The sequence below is a fragment of the Lepeophtheirus salmonis genome, chromosome 1, assembly GCF_016086655.4.
Source record: "Lepeophtheirus salmonis chromosome 1, UVic_Lsal_1.4, whole genome shotgun sequence".
Lineage (NCBI taxonomy): Eukaryota > Metazoa > Arthropoda > Copepoda > Siphonostomatoida > Caligidae > Lepeophtheirus > Lepeophtheirus salmonis.
The window spans coordinates 20,872,894-20,890,237 of record NC_052131.2 but is presented as its reverse complement, the minus strand read 5'-3'; the positions used below and the strand labels follow the sequence as shown (position 1 = coordinate 20,890,237).

The 17,344-nt window shown below is 32.6% G+C and overlaps 2 protein-coding genes and 1 long non-coding RNA gene across 3 annotated transcripts; all 3 read right to left on the bottom strand.

Moving 5' to 3' along the window:
• Window positions 1-332: 332 nt before the first annotated feature.
• Window positions 333-845, bottom strand: LOC121125118 (uncharacterized). Its single transcript, XR_005866557.2, has 2 exons — window positions 707-845; window positions 333-644 (listed from the first exon to the last, which is right to left on the bottom strand). It is a non-coding gene; the product is annotated as an uncharacterized lncRNA (long non-coding RNA).
• A 1,061-nt stretch (window positions 846-1,906) lies between these two features.
• orb (polyadenylation element binding protein orb) lies at window positions 1,907-7,775 on the bottom strand. Its single transcript, XM_040715197.2, has 6 exons — window positions 5,152-7,775; window positions 4,779-5,087; window positions 3,768-4,724; window positions 3,456-3,714; window positions 3,267-3,394; window positions 1,907-3,215 (listed from the first exon to the last, which is right to left on the bottom strand). Exons 1-6 carry the CDS (start codon window positions 5,179-5,181, stop codon window positions 2,994-2,996), a joined length of 1,905 nt encoding a protein of 634 aa, XP_040571131.1. The 5' UTR covers window positions 5,182-7,775; the 3' UTR covers window positions 1,907-2,993.
• A 1,385-nt stretch (window positions 7,776-9,160) lies between these two features.
• ics (ras suppressor protein 1) lies at window positions 9,161-14,772 on the bottom strand. Its single transcript, XM_040715185.2, has 3 exons — window positions 11,548-14,772; window positions 10,886-11,486; window positions 9,161-10,251 (listed from the first exon to the last, which is right to left on the bottom strand). Exons 2-3 carry the CDS (start codon window positions 11,158-11,160, stop codon window positions 9,678-9,680), a joined length of 849 nt encoding a protein of 282 aa, XP_040571119.1. The 5' UTR covers window positions 11,161-11,486; window positions 11,548-14,772; the 3' UTR covers window positions 9,161-9,677.
• Between the last annotated feature and the right edge of the window lie 2,572 nt (window positions 14,773-17,344).

Sequence of the window (17,344 nt, the reverse complement as noted above, 5' to 3'; positions counted from 1 at the left end):
TTATGTACCTATTATTATTTTAATGCCATGTCCGTAATATTATATTAAAAAATAGACACATTTTATCCCCTTATGTAAGTTATATAATACATTATCATAAGGGGAGTTGATGACAAAAAAAATACTATCAAGTCGGAGGTAGATCAAAAACATACAACAAACTTCCCAATTTTCTCAACAAAATAATAGGGGAAACAAGGGGATGATGAAATCAGAGAGGGAGAGGTGAGTGATCAGGATCAGAGCAGGTGAAGCCGTCACTTAAAAAATGATGGAGGCAAGATAGTTTCACTTTTGGTTGCATTGCAGGAATAAAAATACGGTTACATATGTTGAAATTAAAACATAAAAAGTTGTATTCAATCTGTTAATAAATCCTAAATTAATATAATATAATATGATTTGTATTTAATAAAACAGTCGATTAAAATAATATACTCATGGTATAATGCACCTCTTTTTTAAATTAACACGTTTACAATTATTAGAATGGCATTCCTTATTTCCAAGACACTGCTCTTTTTTCCCTTTCTTATTCTTGCATCTAAGTTTAGAATTGCCTCGTCTGCTTTTGTAAAAGTCAAAACAGTACTGATCCTCCAAACAATCACTGTCCTTGGTACAAAACCCTCCATCAACTTGTCCTAAATATTTGGCAAAATAAATAATGTTTAAATACAAAATGAATTAGAAAAATATTATTTACCTCCTTGTGGAAACCCCTGAACTTCCAGTAGAGAAATCAGTAAACAAATCAAGGATAAGATCAAGAGTACTTTCATGGTGTATATCTATTACGTCTTCCTAGAAACTCGAAACTGCACTGAAAATGTAGAGTTTTTCTGTTCATGTTCATAGGTATATATTATGTCATGTGGAGTATTGTATGCACCTCATAAAAATTGAGCGCCCTTTTTGTTTTCTTCCAATCAGGAGAAACTAACTTATTAGATTACAGGTGGTGGCTGTAAAGCATTATTTCGTGAAAGTTCTTTGAATCAAAACCAAAAGAAAGGAACGAGAGTCAAATGCGTAGAAACTCCAAGTAGTAGTGGAACATATGTATCCAAAGGAATTAAACTTTAATTGCATCAAATACTTGTATTGTGTCCGTCCTTATTTAAGACTAATGCCCCGTCCTGATCAGTCCTAAAACCTATTAAGGTCGGTTTTTGATGACGTCAATCAACTTTATTTCTTTTTTTTTTAATCAGTTGAATTATTGACAGTCCAAAGGACCGACAGTCTTTAGGACTGATTGGACCGAATAAATAAGGACTGACGACACTAATAACAGCATTAAATATTTTTTGGGCTATTCAAAGATCTCGAATCCGACCAACAAAAAAGTATTTCTTTGATAATAATTATATGTTGGAAATAACCATATAATAAAGCGACTCCAAAAATATTTAAGAATCATAATTATCAACCTTCTTCCATAAACAACAAAGCTTTTATATTAGACAAACATTTGGCATTAAACTAATTACCTTTTTAGGATTTTTTGTTGTTGATCTATTACCTTTACCCAACACCCATCCTTAAACAATAGTATTTTATTTACAATTATTTGAATCATCGCAACATATGTAGATATGAGAACTACGAAACCTTTCCTTTTTTTTTAAATAATAAATTTTCCCTCCTTTTTGAGATAAAATATAAGTACATACTTCATAACATTTAATATGTTAAATAAAAATAAAGAAATATAATATTTAAAGCATACTTCCCCCCCTGCTCAATTCAAATATTTCCGCATGACCTATTATAAAAGAAGTATTGCTATATCTGGACTATCTCCAAATCTCAAAAACAATAAAGTACAAAATGTATTAGTTATGAGAAAAGAAAATAAGAGTTAATACACTCTTGATAAAGAGAAAAACATTGAACAAAATGATTAGACAACCGAAATTAGATTTTATTTATTTTCCTTTTTAAGTTTGGTAAGTTTTTAACTTTCAAAATACAATTTTTTAAGAGATTGATTTTACGAATTATACTGGAGAATGTCATTCAAAAATGATTCAATCTCGTGGAGGAACAACATAGAACATAACATGGGACACCCGAACATTGAAAATTGAAAAATATACATACATAGGGGGAAAAATTGTATAAACAAAAAATTAGAGCCAATGAGGGATTCTCCATAAAAATTAATTTCTTTTAAAGTATATGGGAAATAAACAAAAGTAATTACAAACTTTAAGAGCCACAAAAAATAATAGAAAATGATTTTGAATTAGGAACAATTATTTAAAAGATAATTACATCAATTGTTCTAAGAAATATTCAGCTAATAGAAAAAAAAAAGAAGTCTTCTTCTGACATAGGAGAAGAAAGTAGAGAGATAGAGGGGTTATTTTAAAATAGCCCTTGTAACATATAAATTTTCTTGAGTATACTATATGAATATTATACACATTTAATAACAAAAACAATGCCAAAAGCACTTTGCCAAGAATTGAGATATTTAGGCATTTGGCTAAAATAATTTTGGGAATTTTTTTTTCTCTTTTTAAACATTTAACTTGAAAATAAAGAATATACAAAAAAAATATAAACAAAGTTGAGTTTTTTTAGCAAGAAAACAAAGTTATTAATGTACAAAAAACTTAAGCAAAACCCAGAGTTTCTTGTTTAAATAACCACGAAATTTCATTAGGCCTGCCGCAAAAAAAGAGAACGGTCTTAAAGGCCAATAATAATCTAATATAAGGCAAATTAGTAATATTTTTATAATTAGAATTTTTCATTTTTTTTAAACATTTTTTTCCTTTTTTGTAAAATCCAAATTACGCTACTCACTTTCCTTTTTAAGGAATACAGAGCTATAAAAACGTTAATTGAACGTAAAAGAAGGATTTCATTAAATTACTGAGAAAAATCGAAGGTTATAAACTGTGGATTACTAGAAATAGTAGACGTAAATTCTAAAAAAAAATTAAGATATACATGTGAATGTGTCCATTGGTAAATCTACGTTAATCGGTGAATGGTAGATTCACAGGTACAGTTCGCATGGGATTATTGGGTTTACTATTTCTCATTAGAGGATTGTGATGGCTCATTTCGATTCCATGATACAGCTCCCAACAATAACGACAGAAGTATTTGAAACAAGCTTGATCACGACAAAAGTATGGTCCCTGGCGAAGTCCACAAGTCGAACATAGTTCGTCTTCTAAGTACGGATCAACTTGGACCTATTTGAACATAAGTTATAAAAGAAAGAAAAAAAATATTACAAGAGTAACCTTTTTAGTGAACTTCGGAGCTTTAATTTCAATAAATGCAGCAGAGACGGCCTTCATATAAGAACGATGATTGTTAAAAGTAACTCTACCAGATCCTTGAGGATATTTATATTTATCCGTATCAACACCTATAAAAAATAATTCACAAGATTATACCTGAACAAATAAATGTCAACAAGTTCATCTTACCTGCGTAGACAACACCCCCGAATAAATCTTGGAATATGCTACAAAGGCCTTCGGCTGTGAGCATTCCGTGAAGTGCACCAACAAACACAGTTTTCTTGGGGTCTAACCTTTGTGAAGGACATCTAACGAAGTTAGAGTCACTTATGACCCATGGAATGACTTGAACTTCTTTATTACGCATTCTTCGGCTGGATATCTTGTAGTACCAGCTACCTCCATTTCCATAATCATGAGTACAGGCATTTAATAAATCTTTAACCTATGCAACATACATAAAAATTGACGCCTCAAAAGTGATTTCCTTAAACTAACCTGCTTTTCATTTTCAAAAATTATATATAAGTAACCCCTGGGCACAGACGAGTTTTCCTTTCCAGGCCACTCAATTTTAATAGGACCAAATGGCTTAAATGTAGAGAGGAGTGCACCCTCTGTAATGTCCCACGGAACTCCACCGAGAAAGACCTTGCAAGAGAGTTGAATATTCTTATCCTTTCTCTGAGGAAATGTTCCGTGCCAAGTACAGGATGCATCATAGATAGCTGTACCATTCCTATGAATACGAGCCGCTCTCTCCAGAGAGGAGGAAGTCCCAGCACCGCCTTCATTTTCATTATTATAATTACATAGAGATTGAAGATTCTGGAGATTTTGAATATTCTTGACGGCCTGGGCCACAGCAGGATCCATTTCCGAAATGCTTGGCATAGGAGGGGAAGAAGTTGTTCGGTTGGAAGTGAAATAGCTGCTTGACGTGGGAGGGGGAGGAGGAGAGTCCAGAAGTGAGCTTCCAGCCCCAACAGAACTTGTACTTCCGCAATAACTACCAACACGAGAACAAGAGGACTCATTCAACCCCAATCCTTTGAATATATCGGATATGCCACTATCGTGCTCCCTACTGGTCGTTCCTCTTATTGGAACACTCCCAGTTAGATTACTTGAGTAACTTGTGCCATAAGCACCATCAGACCCTGGCGATTGTCGACCCACAATGTCCCATTTGTCAGAGACTCCCATAAGAATAGCTTCATCAAAAGTGGGACTCCCCGCATCCGTTGAGAGGCGATTGCTGCTACTAGCGCTATTATTGAAGTTGAAGTGATTGGCGGAAGAGGAAGCAACGCCTGCCCCATCTCCTCCACCGCCGCCGCCTCCGTAGCGGAGACGTGCTAAACTATTGGGAGAAGAGGTCATCATGTCATCGTAGTCGCGGGAGAGGATCTTGTTCAACGGAGAGGACACGTCCGGAAACTTGAACTCTCCAGACTGAAAAAACAAGGGGTCAATTCTTTCATCCCTCCTACTATCGCAAGGACTCACCTTGAAGGTACGAATCGTGTTGGCGGAGTGGCTGTGCGGATACTGCTTGGGAGAGGCTGAAGAGAGGCCCAAAATATCTGATAGGCGCGACGCATCCCCAAGCGAGAGAGGCGCTGGCCTTTTCCTATCTAAATGTCCTTTGTCGTCATCTAAGAGGGATTCTCCTTTCTCCAGGTCCGAGCAGACTCCGTTTCGCTGAGAAGGATGATTGTTATTGCTATCAGGACCGAAAAAGTCCCCCAGATCCAACTTGTTATGGAGAATAGAGTTGATCTTGAAGAGAATGTCTCCGTTGCTCTCATTGAGGCCCTATAATGTAAATAATTGAGAATGGAGAAAGAGTAGGAAGTGTAATCAAGTGTTTGTCGCTCACGGATTCCTTGTCTTGGATCCCGTTCATCATCAGTATGCAATGTCGCGCGTGTACGTAATAAATAGTTGAAGCACAGTAGTAATGATGATGATAATGATTCAATTCAAGAAGATTATTCAATAATTAATTAATTCCTTAAATTAATTACAATACACAAATAAAAGTCTAAAAAGAGAGACTAAAAAAAATTTCCTCCCGTTCGTCGGTTATCAAATTTACTAAAAAAAGGGGTTATAAAAAAATAGGATTGGATAAGATCTGAAGGAAAGGACTTCTTAGATGAGGAGGAATAGAAGTAGGGAGAGGATGGATTCACCAAGTTTTAATCCGAACAATCTAAAAATAAAACGAATTAACTAATAATAAAAAGCGTTGAGATATTCTCTGGATCGAGGTGGACTGGGGGAGATGAGAGAAACAGGAAATGCCGTTGCCTCACCCTGCAAAAAGAATTCAAGAAAAAAGAAAATGGAGTACTTTAGTATTCAAATCCTTCCATTTCATCTCAACCAGTTTATACATTTCTCCTAAAGCTCGAAATCTATATCATTAAATTACTAATAAGAAGAAAAACACCAAAGTAGTAAGGATGCTAGAATTATATTTCAAATAGCGCGCCTTTAAAAAATCAATATGGCCGTTTCAGATATTGTATAGACAGTAGTTATTAACTAATATGGGAATTATCAATAATTGTTTGTACTCAGTATGTCCAGGTATGTAGAACGACGCTGCGCCCTTTATCTTAGCATTTATAAAAGTAATCATCGACATTTTTAGAACATTACACGACTATAACACTGTGAATAGATATTAACAATATTAATGAGCCTTTATTGTTCATACCTACCTAACTAGAGAAGAATATTTAAAAATACATATTACTTCTTTATTCTACGCGTATTTTTTAATTATGACAGTCGTGCTACCAATAAATACATCTTTGTAAATTAAATAATATACTTAAAAGGTCGGCGCTTGTCATCCAAATTATTATACATTTTTCTTAATGTGAGGCAATCTACTTACTTAGAGCAGAGAAGAGACCTCAATGATAACTTCAATTGGAGAAAAAATATTATTTGGGATAAAATGTAAATGCAATGAAGCCGTATATTACATTATATCCATTGATTAGAATAGATTCTCTTTAATAAAGGAGTCGATACTTAATACCTTTCAGTTTAAACAACTAAGTAAATATCATGGATAACTAAAATGACTAAGGATTAAAAATAGCCATGTTCTTGGAATCTAAAATTCCTTAATTTAATCTGCATCTTATCCGGAAAATGCAAGTATATGAGTCAACATTTTTTATAGACAGTATTACTTCATAATTACGAGTTACACTCTCGAATATAATAATTAATCATATATCATTAACAGTATGCTAATGGGGCCTTACAAATTGAGTTGTGCAAATATTATCTCAAATAACTATAGTTATTTATTAATCTATAAAGTTTGTGTCAGTCCTTATTTATTCGGTCCAGTCCAGTGTAGTCTTAGGACCGATCCCATCAGTAAAAGTTAAAGCTGATTAAAATAAGAAGAAATAAAGTTGAGCGACTCTGTAAGGATGAAAATTTATAAGTTATAACTTATAGGACTGAACCGGACTGAGAAGGAACTGGACGGGAATAAATTTCATGTTCCCAGAAGTGAGATAGAGATAAATACGTGTCCTTCCAATATTTTTTCAAATAACAACTTCTCAAAGTGAGGTAATTGATCGGGGGTTAAAGGACGGGGGGGTAGTTTGCCGGGGCTAACAATAATGGGAACAGGCCACCTAACCCCCCTCATCCTTTACTATTCTATTATTGAGAAGTACAGTTAGTAAATGATAGAGAGCCAAAGTAATTGTTGTCTGGAGCGGTTGTTGAGCTATAAAACTTTCGAGTTCGAATCGGAAAGTAATTATGAGTTCTATAAATCATCAAAATTTTAATATTAAAATAAGTAAAAATTTCAATTAAAATAAATACTTAGCCGAATTGTTTAACCATAGGCATGATTTATAAGATACGATAAATATTTATAATAATACTTAATCTAATTTCCTTAACCCTATGACAAAAAGTTGGTAAACATTGAGTTTTAGTCGGTTATTTATACGAGGAATTTAGGGATTGATAATATTGAATTTGTTCAAACATGTTGTTATAATAATTGTCTGAGAAGGATTTCCGGATAACTCCTTAAATACGGTGAAATAAAGGTTTGTATAACCAAAATAAATAGTTTAATCATATTTAACTTTTAATATATGTGTTTCAACATCACAAAAATCAAAACGAATCCTCCAAAATCTTCTCAAGTAATATCAACGGCATATTTGTAATAGAAAGATTCAAACTACTGACTTAGATGCATAAAATTATTATCTCGTATTTGATAAGATATATTAATTAATAATAGTACGTATCACTAATATTTATGTCATTAAGTTAAATCAAGGACTCCTTAGTTAAATTAATAATTATGTTTGTATGGTTATTAAAGTGTCGAATGTTTGGTCGTATAGTTGCTATTTATTGTAATAGGAGCTGAAATGCTGGGGATAGATGGCTTGAGGGGGGGGGGATAAAAGGAGGTAATTGATCATAGGGTAAGAGCCCTACAACCAACAATAACACCATCGTATGAAATTGGCCAAAAATAAGTAGCCCCTTAATCTAAAAATCCTTCCTCCGTCCTGGTTCTATTTTGTTACAAAATGTTACGCAACTCTTAATGTTGAAGTAATCAAATAAATATATACCCTCAATTTTATGCTATAACTATGTAGTAATATTATTAGCTAGGTTATTTAAATTCTGAGTTACTTAACTTTTCTAATTCTAATCAATCAACAAAATATATAAACGATTTTTTTTTCAAACCATTTATTTATAAGGATGTCAATGACCATGCAACAACAGAATTTAGATTATATTAAATTTGTAGTAAAACAACGCACCCGATGAAAAAAAATGATAATTCCATGTACAAATAAATTATCACTCATATAACCCGGTCATAAGCATGTATACATATGGAAAACTTATTTATTTCGAGCCAATTAATTTATTGTAAAAAAATGATTCAACAATTATAAATAATATAAAACATATGTCCTTTCATAAAATAAGCTTCAAAATAATTATTAATAGGTGACTGAAATTAATATGATAATGGAAGAGGAGCGGCTTTTTGTAGATGCTACTTTAATAGATTTTATTTTAATTTCCAAAGCTGTTATGATTAATCTTGAAGATAGAACATATAAGTATAATGTAATCAGCATGAAAGACGAAAAATAACACTAATGATTTGTTGCGGAGTTAAAAGTGTAAGTCCTTGTTGGACTCGGAGTAGAATTGAGGGTCGAGATGAGAGTCATCCCTACTTAAATCATTGCTAGATACGGAGTCCCATAATTACATGCTTGGAGGCCCTGTCATGTTAAGGTATCTCTCTTTAAACTGGAATATATTATAAAGTGTTGGCTTTATATTAATTGAAATCATAATTGCATATTTAGTAGGCTGCTTCCATTAAAACAATTGTTTAGAGATAATTGATGCATGGATGCCTATTTCAGTCAAATAAAGAAACTGACACATGATTATTGAGCTATAATTCTTATTCATGCTTAGCGAACTTAGAAACGAGGATAAGTATGTCATAAAATTCAATGACTACACATCATAATTTACATATACATACAAGCCTATGAATAGGATGAAACAAACACTCAACTAAACCCTTTCAATTTTTGGATATCCATTACATGACAAGTATTGAATTTCACTCTGTATTGCACCTTTTTGTTGCGTATGTAGTATAAATACCTTGCTTCCTCCCACTCTAAGCATTGTAACAGCAACTACTTATAATTACTATGAATGAAATAAAATGTGCTAACGTACATTCCAGATTCGAATCTATCTCCATTCGTTTTTTCTGTTTATATAAGTATATAATTTACTGTACATCATTCTAATGAAATAACTTGAGTGTGTTTTGAGATTTTTGATACTATATTTATGAACTTAAAAATACACAAGTTATGTTTGGTTATAAGTTAATTAGTACGTTACGGACATAAAATGGCACAAAATAATATAAAATGGTTGTTGAAAATAATACCTATAAAAAATTATTACACTCAGGAGTACAAAACGAGCTGCACAATTACTCCATATTTCCTTATTTCAAAAGCCTTACAAACTAACTAAATATGGTTTTTGTGGATGATGGTGTATTTGAATAAAAATAAAGACGATACTTTTAGCACCAGAAATACAGTAAAAACTACATAAAATTTGTGTCTAACCATAACTGTTTTCTTTTTTCTAATTGGTGGGGAAGGAAAAAAGAAAACAGTAATGATACTCAGAAGTGGAGCTAAAATAAACAAGATGTTTCGATCAAAACACTAATTGTAAGAAATAAAATTAAAAAAGACCGATAGGAAGAGTAATTATAGTAAAAAGTAAGAGTATTTATTAATTTGGATGACTTGGAACTCTTGAGTCTTAACCATTGAGTGAGGCACGTGAGTTTTTTCGAGACAAGGAAGCCTTTTTCTTATTTTCTTGTTTTTCAGGGGGAGGGATCCCGGCTTGAACATGCCTCTTGTAGAGGTATCGATATGTCTCAGAACGCAGATACTCAACAACATGACTGATTCCAAGTTGGAGGCTTTCTTCTATAGGTTGAACCCAGGGGTTATTGTCCAACTTAATAATCGCTCTAGAGCTAAGGAAGTCCAAACTGCCTAACGATGGAGGGAGTACAGTCAGTCGATTGCCTTGCAAATGCAATTCACGGAGATTGACAAGGGAACCTATTTCGTGGGGAAGTTCGATTAGACCATTGTCTCTCAGAGCGAGAATGCGTAGATTCACGAGTTTTCCAAGTTCAGGTGGCATGTATTCAAAGTCGTTGTCACTCAAATAGAGTGCTCGAAGACTATTCATTATGAAAAAATTGCCAGGGAGCACACCCTCATTCAGATTGTTGTAGGATAAATCCAAAACTTCCAAATTAGGGAAAGAACCAAAACCTCGAGGAAGACTGTTCAATTTGTTCATGGCCAGATTCAATATTCTATAACACATTAAGAAAATAATCATGATTTAAAAGATATAAGTACATTTTTATAATTGACATAATCATCATATGTAAGTCCAGAATCTTAGAAAAGAAGAGGATTACTATTGGTGAATTAGAGATTACATATATTTCTGCATATCTAGGGTTGAGAGCCAAATTGACGTAGCTCAAAATTTATAAATATTTGTGTTATTGCATATCTGTCATCCTGGAAGTCTAATATTTAACATTAAGTTAAAAACTGAGAAATTCAGACCATTGAAATGAATTTCTCAGATCCATTTTATTGTAAAAATTAGAGAACACCATTATTCATAATGAAAGAATGGAATTTCTTAGCTTCAATCTGTAAAATAAATATTTGAGTTACGACAATTTGGCACTCACCACAAGATATGTATCTGTGAAGTTGAAGGACTTTAATAATAAATATTGTTATTTTTAAAACTTAGTAGATGACCATATAAAGGCAAATCCCTGGAGGAAAGAACCAACCAGGTGTTTGAGTGTTTATCAAAGTACATAATAGATAATTATTATGCATGTAGGTGTGAAAAAGTACTTGCTCCTCTACGCTCTCTTCTCCTCGTTAATTCGACTCTAGCTAGATCATACTATTACTACATACCTCAATTTACTTAATTTTGAGATTGATGTCGGAATTTCTTCTAAGTCATTATTAAATAAATTGAGAATTTCCAAGTTATCCAAATTTGCCATTGTGGCTGGAACCTCAACAATTTTGTTGTGACTCAGAGTGAGCCGAGTGATGTTTTTCATCGTCCATATTCGGGATAGATCCGCTTCTAGATGGATGAGATTCTTATCACTGAAGTCAATTTCGGCATGGGGGATGTCCTTTGCCTCTTCAAGCGTCTTTTTGATGATCTTAGATGACGACATGATGTGTATTTGTTGGGATCCCTCAACCCCCAGGCTGATGAAACCGTAAGGTTTCTCGAGCGACTCTTGAATGAGACTACGAGATTCGAAATTTTGAAAACACAAGAAATGCTTATTTTTATATTTTGAGTACTGCTGCTCAATTTATGGGGACGACGAGGGTGTCTTTTTCTTCCAGGGATTAGAGGAGTTGTTCTCTACTCCACTCTCCTTATTATTGACTGTAGACTAAACTCAAGGTAAAGGGCGTGCGTGGATTTGACGACTTTACTGAATGGGCCAGTATCAGAGAATAAGACGCGATGAAAGGGGAAAATGACGTCATTCTATAAATAAAGATTTTTTTTTGTACAGAGTACGGGTACTCGTAATCATGCATGTACTTACTATGTTCGTAAAAAATACCATACACGTCGTGGGGGTGTCTATAGACTATATTAATAATTTTCTACGTTATAACTTATATTGTATATACAGCTTAAGTATGCCATAATATCAAATATATACTACAACCATGCGTCATGCTCCCTCATAGAGTAAGAAAGATGAAGAGAATGAATGTATTATTATTGTGTACCATGATAACCTTAGAATATAGAGTTTTGGAGTGCAGACAATATCCTTGGAATAGGGGGACTATTCTCGAATATACACAGTTGTTTCTTTTCAGCAGCAGCGGCGAGAAGAAAGAAAGAGAAATTATTAACTGTTATCACTGGGAAAACATATGTGACTCTGTTCCCAAATAAATACCATAAATATGTTCCTCATGACATTGCTGGCATCTCCCGACCCATTAGTATACATCAAATAATCATTCATATTTAGTCAAAGAATGGAGAATATGCATGAAATCCCTGTATAACAGGTAGTCCTTTTTATACGAAACAATTTCAGTCGTTTTCTAGAGCAAACGAAACATCTGTTCGAGCCCAAAGTGAAGAAGGCGTGGGCCTACATAATATATAGATGTAACTTACGTCATTTTTTCGAAAGGAGAATTAGAATTGAGTATTGTCCAGGGATTGTAGTACATATTTGGAGTTTATTTATTTTTAATATTTGTTTATGAATGTAACTTCATTCAAAAGTTCCTATGAAGACATTGACTCAACTTTGTTAATTAATAAGTAATCCTTCCATAAATATTATGTACGTAATGATATTATAAGCAAAATTAAATGAGACATCAACACTGTCAATGAGGGATGTTTCCCGTCATCTTCCTCCATCATCTCCATCCTCCATATCAAGTATAGTTTTATAAAAGAAAAACAAGTATTAAATACATACACACCAAGGTTACTATAGATACAAGGTTAGACTGTCATGTAATCGGACTTGCTTGAATTTTCAATTTGATGTACCGTACCACAAATAGGCAAGATAGACAGATTTTGACAACATCTATTATAACAGCGGTACTCTAACAGTAACAGTCAAGGAATGCAATATATAGCTACTCTTAATAAGAGTTGTACTCTATGACGTCACTATTAAAACCCATGGTGGAAGTCAAACATCGCTCATCAGTCAAAAAAACGTTACGGTATAACCTTGTATTTCTATTAATCTTGATACACACGGATCGATTGCTTGCTTGTTCTTTCGATTTTTGTCATCTACAATGGATAAAAATTGTTATGTATTCGTGACTCCTTCTCATTTTTTAGTTATTGTTATTATTTAATATATGTATAAAGTACTACCCTCATTATTCTTTTTATAAATAGCCTTGCATTGTGTATGTTTGTCAGAGGACTAATGATTATGTATTAATAAGAATATATACGTGTTCCTATTAAATTACATCGTTGTCTTATTCCTCCACGTTTCTTCTCTCCTCATTTCTCTCAGTCGTCCTAGATTCCCTTATTTAATAGTTTGTGTCTCTTTAACCTCGTCAAGACCCAACAAAAATATCACGATACATCTACATAAATCGAATAAGTACACCCCAATTTTGCATAGTAGGATAGGTTTTTTTATGAGTTAGTCATAACGGCGTTAAACTTGGAATGAATGAGCTTAATGAAATATTATAATATTTAATTTCAACAATTACACGTCCATTTGTGTTCCATCAATCTCACAAGAAGAAAGAAAAATGAAGCAAATTGTGTTGCAGTACTCCTTGCCAAGAATCAAGCTTCAAGTCCTTGCTGTTTGTTCTTTGCAGATTTAAATCCATTTAAAAAATATATATTTAATTATAATCCTGTCATTATATATTCATTTACATGCTTGTTCGAGTAATAGTCTATATTAGTAGGTCGTCTATTTTGGGGGCCCTAAACAAGCAAGTATTATAACAATGAAAACTATTTTTTCATTAATATTAAGAAGACTAGTGAACTATTCGATGTCAAAATGAGATCAACAAATAAAAGGACTTAAACCGTTCTGTCTATGAAATTATTATCCTTCTATTGGCCTAGTTCTGTAATATATCTGACCCTAAAGTTATTGAAAATATGTAATAATATCGTTACATATTCTTATTTCAGTGTTGTAGATAAAAATGAACTATTAGAATGGGAAGAAAAAGATATTCTACTATAATTATCCTTTTTTATCCTCCCTCAATCGAGCAAACTTTTTATTATTATTTACAAATCGAGCCATTTCTATGGATTTTTATAATATGTTACTTTGATTTAATTCACATATCCGTATTTATCATTGGCATCAAGTTATATTCAACGCATGGATTGAGTTTTTCTTTATTCTTAAAGCTATTTGATGCAGTTTAATCAAGATTTTATGTAGTAAAAATATCAACTTCGAGCCCTCAAAATGTTGTCTCCTTCAATTGTGATACAATTTATGACGTCAGTCATAATGCTCTATACGTTTTATTTGATTGCATCATCACAGTCCTGTGACTACGGTAAGAGGTTGGAGGGGAACTACACCCCTTGACTAAAATCGTGTTACCCAATTTGTCAAAAATAAATGTATGCTGTTAAAATTAGGTGTTTTTTTTATCACAGTTTGAAATGAACAATATTCATTGTTATAAATTTTTTGTAAAATTTGTTATTTCGATAAAGAATCACTGTCTATTTAAAGTACTTGGTTATCATCATAGGCAGGGTTTGCAGCAACGCCACTCATTCTGATCCTCAAGATTTATTATAAACTTAGTGTATGTAAATAAATACAAATTGTCCCCCTCCCCCTTGAACAAATTTCAAACTCTTGAACACCCTCTCCCACGTAAAAACCACGCCTACGATAATGTCATAAAATGATGGTAACTTTCCCTACTAGCTTTTTGAAATAAACAAAGATGTGGTCTATTTGCCTCTCAGCTGTTTTAATTAAATTTCATGTAAGTTGACTCTTGTATGATTTAAAGCAGATAACTTTACAAATTATGAGCACAAAAAAGGTATTAATAGGATTTTGATTTTTATATTAATTTTTATCGATCATGGGCCTTCGTTATTGTGTCATGTCATACTCTGTCATTGATCTTTATTTTGATAAAATTATCAATTCAGTGTATATTATTGTTAATAACTATTTTCTAAAGGATAATTAAAAGTTGGCAACATGAAAAATACCGACGACTGGATACTATATGTTTTTCCAAATCTTTTATTTCCCTTTTGACAGTCGAAATTGAGAGTGGATAAAAAAGCTAAGTCCTGTATAAATTTTCGTGTTTCTTGCTCGCTAATTTTGTTAGATTTTTCAAAATAGAAAGAAAAAAACTTTTTATGTACCTATTTACGAGTAAAAAAAACATGTGTTGTGTCAGTCAAGTTTAGGACTGAAGCCTGCAGTCCCGTCCCGTCCAGTTCAGTCCTCATAAAGTTTGGTCCTTGATGATGTAACTCAACTTTAATTCTTCTTCTTTTTAATCAGTTCTTGTACTGACAGGACGAAGCACTGACGTTGTTAAGGACCGATCCTGAGACTGGACTGAATTAATAATTTAAAAAAATCAAAAAAATCAAATCAAAATTTCAATGTCTTAGAACATTTCCTCTGTTATAGATTCATGATTTTCTATTAAATCTTTTTTATCCAATATACTCCCTTTGACTTGTTGAATCATAAAATGAGAGTGATTGTCATTTTGAAAAATAACTGGAGCATTTTCAACAATAATATTTTCAGAGCCACTGATTACAATAATGCGAAATCGATCCATTGATTCTACAACATTAGGATGAAAGTTAGTTCGACCAATATATCTAATTCTGGAAAAAAAGTTTTCAAGGCAATCCTGATTTAGGGGAGATATCAATACATAGAGAAGCTGAATTTCATTTTTAAAATCTTTATACAACGCCATCATCGACTTGGTTGAAATAATTAGCCCTGATCAATGAAATGATCCTTGAGTAAGGGGCATCTGCAAACGCATATAAAAACGTTTGTCCTTGTTGAATGGATTAGAAAAATATGTTTTATCAGTAGATAATCCTATTTCAGTTCAAGGGTGGATATTTTTGTGGCCCATATCAGAAACCATTCCAATAATATGAATCCCATTATTTTACCATTCTAAAATAACAATGAAAAGTAGCTCTTTTGTTACCGGACAATCATAGTTGAAGAAAACGTGCTGCTTCTAAGTACTTATCAATCCTCGAATGAATATAACTTGAATTCGAGGAATAAAACAGGAGTAATATTATTTATCTGCTAGAATAAAATATTGTATCGAATTAAAATCCATATAAATTTTCATGATATCTGGAAAAATCATTGGATTTTTTTTAATGAATAGACGATTGAATTTATAATTAGTTATGTTAAAAATAATTTATTTTTTAAATTATCGTAATATCAGCAAATATATTGTACTACTTGACTATAATTTTTTAATTGATTGTTACTGAACGTCATTGAAGCAAATGTTTTAAAAAACAAATACTAGTACATATTTATATATTGTAACTTATAGTTAGGTCATGGATTACTTTAATTAAATATACACGACAGCAAAATGAAAAAATAACCACAAACTTAACAACTTTTTGGACTCAATCTCTAAATGTTGAATTTGTTAGCTCAATTTGTGTTCCAATATGAAGCCACGATATGGAATAATTTTGTAATTCAATATAATGCTAAGACATACGAATTTATTAGCTCGGTTCCAAGACCTTCAATATTATACATGTACCTAACTGATTGGAATATCATATATACTAAATAAATCATTATAAATCTAAAAGTAAGAAACTGTTTTGTTGGTTATGTAAATGTTCAAGAGTTGATGATTGAATCACACCGGTACAAAATGAATCCCTTGACTCTTGAAAATATGATATAGATTTTATCTTCTTGTTCTCTGATTTGAGGATCTTAACAGTTTCCTGAAGTTGCTGATTTTTTTTCCTAAGGTACTTGAGCTCTTGAGTCACGAGATCTTCTTTTGTCATGGTTGATCTAGTTATTTTTTAAGTCAGGGATCCGCACGATTGGCTGTATGAATCTGTCGTTTTCGCTGTATAAGTTTGAGTGGACGAGTGGTTTATTTTTACTTTGCTACAAGACGATGTGTAAGCTAGTTCCAAGGGCGTTTGAACGGAGGCTTCAACAAATTTAAGCTCAACAACATCAGGAACAGCAGCTGTTGCAAAATAATTGAACTGTTTCTTCGTTTGCCTTCAAAACGGAATCGACCAAATCAATTCTTTTCTTCTTTGCTTCTCTTTCGCTTGGGGCTGACAGAGGTTTTTCTCATAGAGCAATATTTTTGGAAGGAATAACATCCAATTTTAATTTTCTTTTTAAGGGCAAGCCTAATAGTTCATTCCTTAAATATCTCCCATAGTTTGTTTTCCTCAAAAGGATTTTCACAAATTCTGGGTGTCTTTCCAATGCGACCCTTTCGATGGCAGGCTCTTTCCCAAATCTTTCTCCTTAAGCAATCCTTAAGGAAATCGTAGTAAACCACATTATTAGGTGAGCCACAAATGACAACTGCACAAACCCTAGTTTTATAGCGAGACTCCATCGTCAGTCAAAATGTAAATTTATGAATTTAATATAATAGTAATTTATTACTAATTACTATTAGAACGACGACTAAACAATATATTATTATCGAATCTGACGTCACAAAAATAATCCCTATATTTAAGTTGACTAGTGGTCGGTACGGTGTGCAAAGACACGTACCAATATGCAATGAGAATAATTATTAAAATTGTGTTTTATA

Excerpts from the sequence above, each read along its gene's own strand:
- ics (XM_040715185.2), bottom strand. The coding sequence starts at position 11,160 with ATGTCGTCATCTAAGATCATCAAAAAGACGCTTGAAGAGGCAAAGGAC. Across the intron at positions 10,252-10,885 it reads TCAAAATTAAGTAAATTGAG|AATATTGAATCTGGCCATGA; the intron begins GTATGTAGTAAT and ends AATGTGTTATAG.
- orb (XM_040715197.2), bottom strand. The coding sequence starts at position 5,181 with ATGATGAACGGGATCCAAGACAAGGAATCC. Across the intron at positions 4,725-4,778 it reads ACACGATTCGTACCTTCAAG|TCTGGAGAGTTCAAGTTTCC; the intron begins GTGAGTCCTTGC and ends TTGTTTTTTCAG. Across the intron at positions 3,216-3,266 it reads CTCCGAAGTTCACTAAAAAG|GTCCAAGTTGATCCGTACTT; the intron begins GTTACTCTTGTA and ends ATGTTCAAATAG.